The 12086-nt window shown below is 51.9% G+C and overlaps 1 protein-coding gene across 1 annotated transcript; it reads right to left on the reverse strand.

Moving 5' to 3' along the window:
- Positions 1-6145: 6145 nt before the first annotated feature.
- On the reverse strand, positions 6146-8366 carry LOC306652281 (bromodomain-containing protein 4-like; the record flags this gene model as incomplete). Its single annotated transcript, XM_079125267.1, has 2 exons — positions 7889-8366; positions 6146-7801 (listed from the first exon to the last, which is right to left on the reverse strand). Exons 1-2 carry the CDS (start codon positions 8309-8311, stop codon positions 6146-6148), a joined length of 2079 nt encoding a protein of 692 aa, XP_078981393.1. The 5' UTR covers positions 8312-8366.
- Between the last annotated feature and the right edge of the window lie 3720 nt (positions 8367-12086).

Here is a 12086-nt window from a genome sequence, read left to right on the forward strand (position 1 = left end):
GTATTTTCCCTCTTAGTCGAACGGCAGGGCCCTCCTTGACTTGGCCTACACTGCATTGGTGTAAGTGGTGACAAAACCTGTCTTAGGAGCAGTCAGATCTGGGTCCCCCTGTGGCCTTCTGAAGCGCACATTCTCTGTAACACAAGAGTGACAATATCAGCTTGACACTTGAGGGGCTGCTGAGTAGGGGTCATGGTTGCTGATTAATGAAAAAGTTGAAACCCCCAATATCGACTTCCCCAGCTGGTCCCTGTGAGTCTCACCAGCTGGCCAGCATGGGCCAATCAAGAGGGGGGGGGGTGTTCAGACATCCAACAGAGAAGTTTCCAAGTGAGCTCAGCCAGGGAGCACAGATGGGGAGCACAGATGGGGAGCACATCCAGGGAAGAGGAGTGAGGCTAACATTCCAGGGAGGGAAGCCCCATCTGAAGTGCAGCACCCCTGAGGTGGATACTCTTATCCTAGCTGTACAGAAAAGGAGATAGAGGGTCAGGGAGGTGATCATATTAGCCAGAGGTCACACTAAAATTAGAAGTGGACGTGGGATTCACAGTGAGAATTTCTAGCATCAGAATCCAGTTACTTCACCACACCATGGTGTGACTTTCTCCACCATGTCCTTCATGCCAGTTACCAATGTGGTGAAATCCACATGGCCTTATTTTGAGGTCAACACTTGCCTTGGTAGTTGACACACCCTGTTCTCTCTGATCAGAAATCCCTCACCGTGCATGGTTAGCTGGATGGCAGGGAGTTTAGAACACAATCTGGTGGTCATGGACCTGAAGTCATCGTCACTTTGTGTCCCTTCAAGAGCCTCTGACCTCCACTCTCCACTCTTTCTCTGTGTTGTGTCTCCTCCAAGCACCAGGGGCAAGTCTTCCAACAGAGGAGCAGAGGTAAAATGTTCATGAACGTCCTCTCCAGTTGAGTTCTCTTAGAACCTATACAGTGCTGCCCTGAGTGGATGTCATCCCTGCCTGGGGTGGATACCCTAAGCAAATGGGTCTCACTGCTGTGCATACCTTTCAGTTATCCTTCAATCAAATACTGCCGGGTAAGGATCACCCACCTGAGTGTCACACTGTGTTCAGGCTGTGTTGGCTCCGTGACTTCTGGTTGTGATTGCTGCCATCTCTAGGACTGGCTGATCTTGGCTGGCTGCAGCTTCTCACCCCGGAAGCCAGCCTGTGTGTGCACTGCTGATGGCAGAGGGCAGCAGAGAGCCCAGTTAGCTCAGAAACATGCCGCAAGCCCTTGTAAGAAAGCAAGTCATGCTTGTCCTGTGAGAGGGCACTTCAAGGTCGCATGGTAAAGGGTTGCAGGGGGAAGTGAAGGTGCGGGATCATTATTCTGATCTGCCACTATGATCTGCCACTGGGATCCAGCCACACATCTTCCTACCCAGAGAGCAAGTCAAAGATTCATTCATGTCCACACAAAACACCCACTTCCCCTGGGCTCCCCTATTATGAATGGTCAGTTACCAGGGTAGAAGGAGGCTGAGGTCTTCATTTCAACAATTCCATCAGCGGAAAATCTTTTGTCCTAAGAAACAAACACATGTGCACAAGAATGCTCCTCCCAGCCAGATGGCCTTCAACAAAAAACTATGGAGTAAGAGATGGGACAGTTGTGCAGCGACTGAAGAGAGTCACAAGGGAAATTAAAGGGCCTACTATCCCTGGGAAGGTAGAGCAATATGGAAAGAAGTCAGGCAGGGTGCAGGGTAGGGGTGTGGGTCAGGAGAGGGTGATAGGAAGCCTGGGTGAGGTGAGGCCAGAAGACTTGGTTGGGATCACTGGCATATCCAGGGCTTGGCTGGCTATCAGCCGATCTTTTCTGGCCCTGGGTGGGATGAGCTCAGCATCTCTGTTCTGTTCCTCACTCCAGAAGGGATGGACAGAAGGATGGATGTGTGGATGGATGAGTTGATGGTCTCCTGCCTGCCTACCTTCCCAGGAACACTCTCTCTCCTCCCTGTCAGGTGCTCTCTGGGTTCCATGAGATGCACCATTGCCATTGGCTGGCAAAGAAAGTCACCGATTCACCAGGTTCAAGCCTTTTCCAGGAGGCCACCAGGGCTGCCCAGGGTCATCCCACTGTCCAGAGATTACCATCCAGGTGTAAGTCCAGAGGGGCTGCAGCCAGAGACCTGCTGGGATAACTCTTGGAAGGTGTTTGCCTGTTCCTGATGGATGTGTGACCAGAGGGAAGGGAGCAAGCCATGGGATCAGAGGATTCTGAGACTGAGAAGCAGGAAAGTTTTCAAACACAAGGATCTGGCTCCACCAGGCCCCGCTGTACGCCTGCTATGGATACAGAACATTGCTTGGCCTCTCCGAGCCTCGATTCACCCCCTAGAAGTGAGAACGATGCCCAGCTGCCAAGCTCATCAAGACTTGATGGGCACTTAGCACATGGCCCCTTGGATACACTCGCCAAACAGGACCTAGAAGTCATTGCTATGCCCGTTCCCTCCCCCGAGTCACCTATTTCTGACTGTCCACAGAATCAAACCAAGGCTGCATTACAACCATGACCCAAGCTTCTCTTTAGCCTGAGACAGCCTTTGTTTTCCCCAAATCATGTTTTGAATATTAGATTATAGGTTTAATTAAGGATTCCAGATATCAGACTCTGGTCAGTGTGAGGCATGCAGGGTTAGCAGAGTCCTTAGGCCGAAGTTCCACCTGGTCATCTTGAGTGAGGTTGCACAGCCACGCAGGGTTTCCCTGGTGCCCAGGATCCCCAGCTGGGATCGGCCCTTGCCGTCTCCTTCCTGACCTACTGGCGGGTCCTGCCCTAACCATCTCCGAAGGTCAGGAAGATATTGCTGTGGGCTCCCATAGGACAGGGTCCTCCCCCTGTATGTGGCATCTCGGGCTCCCCAGGGCCTCTGGGGCAAATCTTAATTCCTCACCTGCCATGTAAAGCTCTGCGGTCTTGGGCATGGGTCCCCCTCTCCCCACTGGCCCTTCACCCTCTGGCTGCCTGGACATCAGGGCCCATTAATTTTGCCTTCGTGGATGGCACGTTCCTCGCGCTGGATCCTTCCCCATGTGAACCAGTTGTCAGACTCCTATTCATGCTCAAGAGCCAGAACCTCATGGAACATGCCCCAGGCAGATCCCCTACCGCCCAGGACCCTCATGGGCAATGCCAACCTGCTGTGTCTCACTGAACCCACCTGCCTGGTAAGGCTTTGCCCATTGCAGGACTCAGTGGGGCTCTCTTGTCCCCATGTTTAGTTGAGCAGCTCTTTAGTCCTAGCTGTGTGCCAGCTCCTGCACTCTGGATTTAAAAATGCATTCATGGGACATCACCAAAGTCTATTTATTGAACACCTGTTATATTCCAGTCACTGTCCCAGGCTGTCACAGCTGTCCTGGCCTCAGAGGCAGTAGTCTGCCTGTGACATTGGCTGCCCTGAGCATCTCCCCTCTTGGCACATGGGAGACTTTCAGCTTGCGTGTATGCAATAGCCTGCACACACACACACACACACACACACACACACACACACACACACTGTCTACACCTGTGCAGGACCAGGACTTATGACATTGAGACCTTGAGTTCTTGCAACAAACATATACTGTGCACCAATGGTTTGTCTAGCACCCTGTTTGTGAAGAGAGACTCATCTCCCGAATCTTTATGCCAAATCCTGACCCAGCCTGGGGTTCCTGGTCTGTTTGTTGAATGAATGGATGGATGGATGGATGAAGGAATGAATGGGTCTAGGAGGGGAACCTTGTGAGCAAATAAACAGACAGTCCTGAATTTCAAGGGTCCAACTTAGATCTTTTTCCTTTATGATGGTGTGAGAGCCAAGTGTTTTGGGTAGAAACTGTACTCAGGACTTTGAATTGTGGTTTTTTTCCCTGGATGGGTTCGGATGGTACCACCCTGTGCAACTTCCAGATTGGCCAGGGATCACGAGGTGAGGCGAGCGAATCCCTGCAGTGCCTCTGCTGCTGGAGCTTCATGCATTTTCTTTTCTTTTTTTTTTTTTTTGGCCTCAAGTACTGTGTGATCTTTATTCCATGACAATCTTCAACTTAACACAAATTTCATCTTTACATAGGATAGTAATTGTACAAAGGAATAAAATGTTTTGTAAAATCTGATTAAAACACTGATTTCTCCCACCCCACCCCCCACCCAGACCCACTTTAGCCAAGGAGACAGAAAGGAGGGTTAAGGGCAGGGCAGGGCGGGTAGAGGAGAGGAGCCCTTGCTAGTTCTGCCACAGGACCCCAGCAAGCCCTTGGCTGAACTCTTCTATTGCCTAGATCAGGAAGCTGCCAACAAGGAAGAGTGGGTGGATACTGTCCTGTCTGCTGTGTTCTCCAGGCACCCAGCACAGGTGACAGTTTAAGTCTAAAGAGCTCTCAAGCTCAATGGGCTCTGGATATGCTCTGGCAGATGGAAGCCCCACAGGCAAGAAAGATGGGATCCCTGGACAGCAAAGGTGTGAGGACCCTGCAGGAGAGCTGGCCTGTAACTACAGCCTGGGTACACTTTGTATGGGGAAGAGAAGGGGTGGCATGTGGCTGAGATACTGTGGGAATCGAGGCTGCCATTTGGTCCAAGACAGCAGAATCTTCCCAGAAAGATAATGCCAGCAGCTTCCCAAGTGTCCTGTGGGAATCTCTGGGCACAAATCGCACCATCCCAGCCAAGCCAAGTTCACTTGGAACACATAAGGCGCAGGCCAAAGGGCAGCTCAAAATAGTCTGTTTGGCAAATGGAGCTGACTGGAAGCCAGATGCCTGGAAAAGATTGGGAGTGGCTTAGGAACTCAGAAGCATCACTGTAGGGGCCTGGGAAATTTGGGGGAGGCTGGGGCTAGACCCTGTAGCCATAGCAGGTCTGGGGCAGTAAGCAGCACAAGGACATGAGGAGCTGAGGAGGGCTGCCAGATTTCTCCAGGCAGGCACCCATAGCCTGACAATAATAAATGGCACCTCCTCAACCTGTTTCCAGCTCCATAAGGCAGACTCCAAGGTTTTAGGAGATGGCAGATATCTAAGTACACATAAACTACACTTCAAAAAAAGAAGGGAAAAAAGAGCCCTCTAGAATGTAGATGCAGTTTCTTAAGGAACATTACATTTTAGGCAGTGTCTTGCTGAGATGCTGGATTCATGACCAAAAAAGGGTTGATATTTATTTTTAGAGCAAAAAAGTCTATTTGGTGCCTCTAGAAGGGCTTGGATGATGTGGCTACTCTTGATTACCCCAGTCCCAGTGCCTGTCATCATTCTAGGGGACTGAAGACTGGTAATGCCCCTTAAGATGGGCAGCAGGCAGCCCACAAGGGGCTGTGGTTGATGGGCCTGAGTGACCCTCACCAGAAGTTCTGAAGGTGTTTTCCTCTTGAGAAGAAGAGGCCAAAGAAGTTGTGAAAATGCACACCAGGCAACATAAACTTCTAGAAATAGAAACAACGGGGATGGAAGGTAGACTTCAGGAGGCTTGAGTCAGCTGTGGCTGGTGATAGCCCCCTAATTAAGTCAACCAGGATGGCCCCATTGAGTCTTCCAGGGCCCAGCTGGCTTTGCCTCTAAAGCCCCCACTCCTTATATGGGAAAGTTGGAGAGGTCAGAGTATTCTTCCTTATGCTGAATGAAATCTTTCCTAGGCTAAAGTCACTTGAAGGCCTGAGAGGGAAGCACTTAGGGTCTGGAGTCTCAGAAAAAGAGGGAATGAAGAAAGAAAATATACTGTGATCAGGCTTTGCACACAGAGCAGCACCACATGTACACATATGTGGGGGGATTGTCATCACCCTCCAGGAGATGCTACCCACCCAGAGACCCCAGATGACCAGGGAGGCTGGGCAGGATAGCCAGGCAGTCTTTGCACAGGGAGGCCCGGGCGGCCGGCCCGGCAGGCAGCCTTCCCAAAGGCGGGATTAGGCGTGTGCTGCTGGACATGACTAATCCACCCCAGGGGACAGGCCCAGGGCTCTGAGGAATTCCATAACTTGATGGAGTCCTGTCCCTTTCACAGAAGAAAATGGACTTAAGCTATAGCTTGCTGGGAAGGAATCTGGAACTGAAGACTGTTTTATTAAGAGTCCGTGTCCAATGATTAGGCAGGACCACTCGCTTCCAGACTGATTCAGCATCACTCTTCAGTTTCTTTTGGCAATCCATGTCCTGGACCAAGTCAGCAGAACTACCCCTGTTTCGGAGTCTTCACTGTCAGAGGAGCTGGACTCGCTGGTGCTCTCTGACTCAGAGGACGAGAAGCCCTTCATCTTGGAGGAGCCAGCAATCACATCGACTTTCTCAGCTTGAGGTTTCCTTTTCTTCCGCAAACAGGAGGTGACGTAGCGCTCCAACTCGCGCAACGTGGACGGCTTCAGAGTCTCAAAGTCAATCTCGATCTCATCAGGGTTGGAGTTCTTGAGTGAAGGCTCCCGTGACTGAATGATGTGCACCACGTGGCCCAGCTTCTCACCTGGGAGCTTGTTGATGTCCAGGCTGAGCTGTCGCTTCTCCTCATATGACATGGGCTTGCATTTGTCCTCTTCTTCAGACTCATATGTGGGAGGGGGCTTGCTCTTCATGGGTGCTGGCTCCTTCTTGCTTGCACTGTTGCTGCTGCTGTTGTTTTTCTTTGTCTTTTTGGGAGAAAGTTCCTTGGCTTTGCTTTTCTTGTTCTCCTCTACTTCCTCTTTCTTTTTGTGCTTTTCCTTTTTCTTTTCCTTCTTGTCTTTCTCCTTTTTCTTTGGTTTGTTCTGCTGGGGCTGCGAGAGGGCTGCAAGTTGTTCGTGCACGGCTTTGAGCTGCTCTTGGAGCTCAGCCAGCCGCTGGGCTCGCTCTTCCTCAGAGTCATCAGTGGAACTGTCACTGTCCGAGGAATTATCACTGCTGCTGTCACTGGATGAGGGTGGGGCCACCACCTTGGTGGGGGGTGGCACTGCTGGGGAGGACACAGCCACCACTGGCTCCTCAGGCTCGTCTGGCATCTTGGCAAAGCGCATTTCAAAAACATCCTTGATTGTACTCATGTCCATGGGGTGCTTGATGATGTCACAGTAGTCGTGCAGGCCCAGTGCCTCCACATCCACAGGCTTGTAGAAAGGCCAGGCGTAGGCAGCATGCTTCTTGGCGAACATCTCCTTGAGGATGCCACTGCAGCACTTGAGCTGCTCTGAGACCTTGCTACTCTTTTCTGGCAATGGGTGCTGCTGTGAGTCTGGCACATCCTTCTTTGGGGGCTTCACAGGCCGGCTGCTCTCCCGCCGGGGGCCCAGCTTGGTGGTCTTGGGCTCTGGGGCCAGTGAGGGTGGCTCATGAATGGTGTCAATGGTGGTGGGAGTGGTGGTATCTCCTTTCCTCTTCACCCCCTTCTTTGTCTTCACAGGCTGTGGGGTGGCCGCGATGATGGGTGGATGGCTCTGCACGGGCTGTGGGGCTGGAGCAGGTGGGGGTGGTGGCTGAGGTGGCACTGGTGGGGGTGTCTGCAGTGGCTGGGGAGGCACCACTGTCATAACAGGGGTCTGACCGATGGGGTCTGGGGTGACAGCAGGGAAGGGGTGAGGTGTGGCCTGCACAGGTGAAGTGTTCTGCTGAGGGGTCTGGGTCTGCGGAGGAGTTGATGCTTGAGTTGTGTTTGGTACCGTGGAGACGCCGGGTTTTGCTGTCCCTGCTTCTTTCCCCCCACGTCCTCTTCCTTTTGCCTGGACTATCATGATCTCAGTTTCTTCTGTGGGCAGTTCATGGATTTTTTGCAAGAAGAGCTTCTCCAGAGCTTCTGCCATTAAGACGATGTCATCTCCAGGCTACCCATCTCTTCTGGGCAATTTTACCCACTACACCAGCAGAGGTCAAAAGCTGAGTTCTGTATAGTGTCTCCCTCCAGAGTCGTTCTTGTTGTAGATGTAACAATTTGTAAACATAGTGTTGAAGTCCTGGATACATTCCTGAGCATTCCAGTAATAGTTGTTTTCCAAGCGTTTATTTATTGTTCCCATATCCATAGGTGTTTTAATGATCTTATAGTAATCAGGGAGGTTTAGCTTGACCACATCCACAGGCTGTTGGAAAGGCCATGCAAACTGGTGTTTCCATAGTGTCTTGAGCACCACTCTGAGCAGATATTGCAGTTGGTTGGTCTGCCTCTTGGGCTTGTTGGGATTGGAGGTCTCCGGGGGTGGGGGGTTGGTGCTGGCTGCGTTGGCTGACTGGGGTTGGGCCTGGGCCTGTGTTGTAGACATTTGGGAGGTTTCTAGTCCATCCCCCATTACTGGCAGATTTCTCAATCTTGTCCCAGGGCCACTCTCCGCAGACATGCTAGTGATCCCATCACATTCTTCACCAGGCACTCTGAGATGCTAGGCCGCACGCCGCCCCTGCCGGCCGCCCTCTGCCGCCGCCCCCTCTCCGGGACTGCCTGCGCCCGCCGCTCCGTCGCACTCACAGGCCCAGCTCGCCCGCAGGCACCGCCAGCAGCTGCCGCCGCTGCAGCCGCCGCCACCACTGCTTTGGCTCCTGGGCTGCGGAGAGCAGAACAAACAGCCCTGCTGCCGCCGCCGCCGCCGCCGCCAGCGCACTCAGCTTCATGCATTTTCCAAATGTGTGATTTTTGACTTAGAGTGGGATGACGGTGACATGGGGACATGACCCCGTCATATGCTAAGGAGCATCTATGATGAGACAAAGCTCAGCCAGAAGAGCAAGATGGGAGCAGATTCTCAGAAAGTGCTGCAGGATCCACCAAAGAACTAAGAAGTGACCCACGAGGCATTTTGGCATATGCCTTTGACCCCAGTGCCTCCAGAGGCTGAGGCAGGAGGATCACAAGTGTGAGGCCAGCCTCAGCAATTTAGTGAGGTCCTATGCAACTTAGCAAGACTCTCTCTAAATAATAAATTAAAAGGTCTGGGGATGTGACTCAGGGGTTAAGCACCCCTGGGTTTGATCTGAAGTCCAAAAATAAAGAAGAAATGAGGTGCTCATAATGGAGGCAGTGCTGGCCTCCCCAGCCTCCCCCAGCATACCCCATGTTCTCTGACCCTCTGGCCTTTACCTCCAAATCCCCTCAGAAACCCAGCAGCCTCCCTTCTGTCTGCCCTACAAGGGAGATGCTGACCCAAGGAGCCTTTGAAGTGCCATGTAAATCTGGGTCCCAGGGAGGCAGGCACCTCAGCTCTCACCATAATTAGACTTCAAATGGCCCCATAAATCAGCAGCTAATCACCTCATCGGCTCTATCAACTCAACTCTCCAAGGTGACCGGCCCATTTCCCCTGCAGACTGGCCCATAAAAATCCCTGAAATCACATGGACTTACTGTATTTATTTATTGGGATTTGGAGAAATAGACCTGGTACCCAGAGGCCTTGGGATGTGGGAACATAATTTTGAAATGCAGACCATTAAAATGAAAGAGAATTACAAGAAAGAGTCGGCAGGCTGCAGCTTTCCCAGGTAGCAGACAAGATGTCACTGTCATTAATTACTGGACTAAATGCCGTGTGACAGAGCCATGTGAAGATGCCCCAGCAGTGGCTGACAAGGTCCCCAACCCCAGTTCCATGTTCTCAGAAGTCTGATTCCATTACCATTTCTTGGAACTTGCCGTTCCCTCTGCCTGGCACTCTGTTCCCTGCAGGCTTGGCAGGAAGACATGCTGATGAGGGATTAGTTGGGAGATGAAGCATCAGGACTTCCTGGATGCCACCTGGCTGCCCTCCTCATGGTCCCTATCCAGGCACACCACCCTGCCCTGCAACGGAGTCCTCCACAGAAGGTTCTCACCACCCATCTCTGAAGATAGGTTCATCAGTTTGTGGACATGTGTTTCCTCCCCAGAGGGTGGAAGCCTAGTCCCTCTCCATCACCCCTGTGTTCCCAAGCTGAGTTCCAGAAGGCATGTAGCAGGAGCTTGGGGACTACTGTGCTGCTGACTGAATGACTGGTCAGGAGTGGCAGAGGCAGTGGTGGCCCTAGCTTTGGCTCTCCTCTCTTCTGCCTGTAGCCTAGAAATTATGGGGTCCACTCTTTCTCAGGACAGATAGGGAGACTAAGTTTCAGGGTGGCCTGGGGCCACATTGTGCCCTGGAGGCAGGGCAGACACCAGAATCCAAGGGGCACAGTGGAGAAAAGTGGGATGTGGAGTCCACCACTCTGGTTTGGGGCCTGGGCTCTGGCCCTTCACTTGACCTCCCAGACTGGGCAGATGGCTGGGGTACAGCATGGTGAGAAGATGAAAGGAAGGAGAGAAGGGGGTGAGTGAGTGGGCAAAAGGATGTGTGGATGGATGGAAGGATGGAGGATGGATGGATGGAAGGATGTATGGATGAATGGGTGGATGGATTTTGGATGGATGGATGGGTAGATGTATGGGTGGGTTGATGGGTGGATGGGTGGATTGATGGAAGGATGGACGGGTGGGTGCAAGGGTGAATGAGTGGTGGATGGATGGAAGGATGGATGAAAGGATAGGTGGGTGGAAGGATGGATGGGTAGGTGGATGGATAGATGGAAGGATGATGGGTGGGTGGATAGATGGGTGGGTGGATGGTAGATAGTGGATGGATGGATGGATGGATGGATGGAAGGGTGGAAGGATGGATGGATGGAAGGATGGATGGTTGGACAGATGGTGCATGGATGGATGGATGGATGGATGGATGGATGGATGGGTGGGTAGATGGATGGGTGGGTGGGTTGATGGATGGGTACATGGATGGATGGATGGGAGGATGGATGGATGAATGGATGGATGGACGGATGGATGGATGAAAGGATGGATAGATGGATGAATGGATGGATGGATGGATGGATGGATAGATGGATAGATGGTGGACGGATAGATGGGTGGACGGGTGGGTGGATGGGTGGATGGATGGATGGATGGAAGGATGGGTAAATGGGTAGAAGTTTATTTGCCTATAAAATGGTTTCCTGATGATAACATGACTCATGGAGTTACTTTGAGCTTTCAATACAGTCTAGAAAGGTGAGATCAGCAAATATTTTTTCGTAGGTATTTTCAGTTTTGCAGGCCAGGTGGCCTCCGTGAGAGATACTCAACTGGGACAGGGTGTGGCCAAAGTAGCGCTCCTAGAGTATGAGGACTGTGGGGGGAGGGCGTGTTCCAGTGGAGCCATATTTCTGGATGGGCTGGGGGCAGGAGCCATATTTCTGGATGGGCTGGGGGCAGAGAGCTTGCCAGCCTGCTCTGGGTTCCGGCCCCAGCTCTGCAAAAAAAAAAAAAAAAAAAAAAAAAATGACAATAATAAAATCATATATTTATATGGACACTTAGATTTAAGTTTCCTAAATTTCCATGCCCTCTGAATATTATTCTTCTTTTAATTTTTTCAATGGTTCAGAAGTGCATGGAGTGGCTCTAGCTCAGGGTCCTACGAGGACAGTTGGCAGATGTTGTGTGCAGACCTGGGACCCCACACAGGGGCCACTCTGTCCCTGGCCCCCAGATCCCCCGTCAACATCATGTTCTCTATTTCTACTTAAATGTAAGTTTCAGGACCAACTTTTGAGGTCATTGGTCCAAAATAATTCTGCTCCCAGAGGTGCATGGAGCGACCCCCAAGCTGGCTGTGTGCTTCGGAGCCTGACCCTCCTAGCATGGGGACATGGCTTCCACCTCCCACTGGGTCCTCTGTCTGTGGCCAGGCTCTCAAAATGTGGTGTTGCCACAGAATGGGCACTGGTCGGGAACCGCCTCTGTGCTTATCTGCCATCGTTTCCTCCTTCCCTGCTCACAACACCCTAGGATGTGGCTGCCACTCTCCTACCCATTTTTCAGAAGAGAAAACTAAGGTTGGGGAGGAGAAGTTGCTTATCCAGGGCTCCCCCTGCTGGTCCTGGCAGAGCAGGTGAGGATCCCAGGCTTCCAGGACCCAAGAACAGTTCTCCTTCCCCTGCTACCAGTCATCCACCCAACTGCCGCCACGCCAACCTCTGGAGATGCCACTTCAAGGTCCCCGTTCCCCGCAGAACACCATTCTCCAAGCGAAGTAAGGTTCAGCATTGGTAGGGTGGGTGGGGAGATGGGGGCAAGAAAGAAATCAGCACATAGAAGTTGAAACAAACAGG

The sequence above is a fragment of the Sciurus vulgaris genome, assembly GCF_902686455.1.
Source record: "Sciurus vulgaris genome assembly, contig: HiC_scaffold_171_arrow_ctg1, whole genome shotgun sequence".
In the NCBI taxonomy this organism is placed as follows: domain Eukaryota; kingdom Metazoa; phylum Chordata; class Mammalia; order Rodentia; family Sciuridae; genus Sciurus; species Sciurus vulgaris.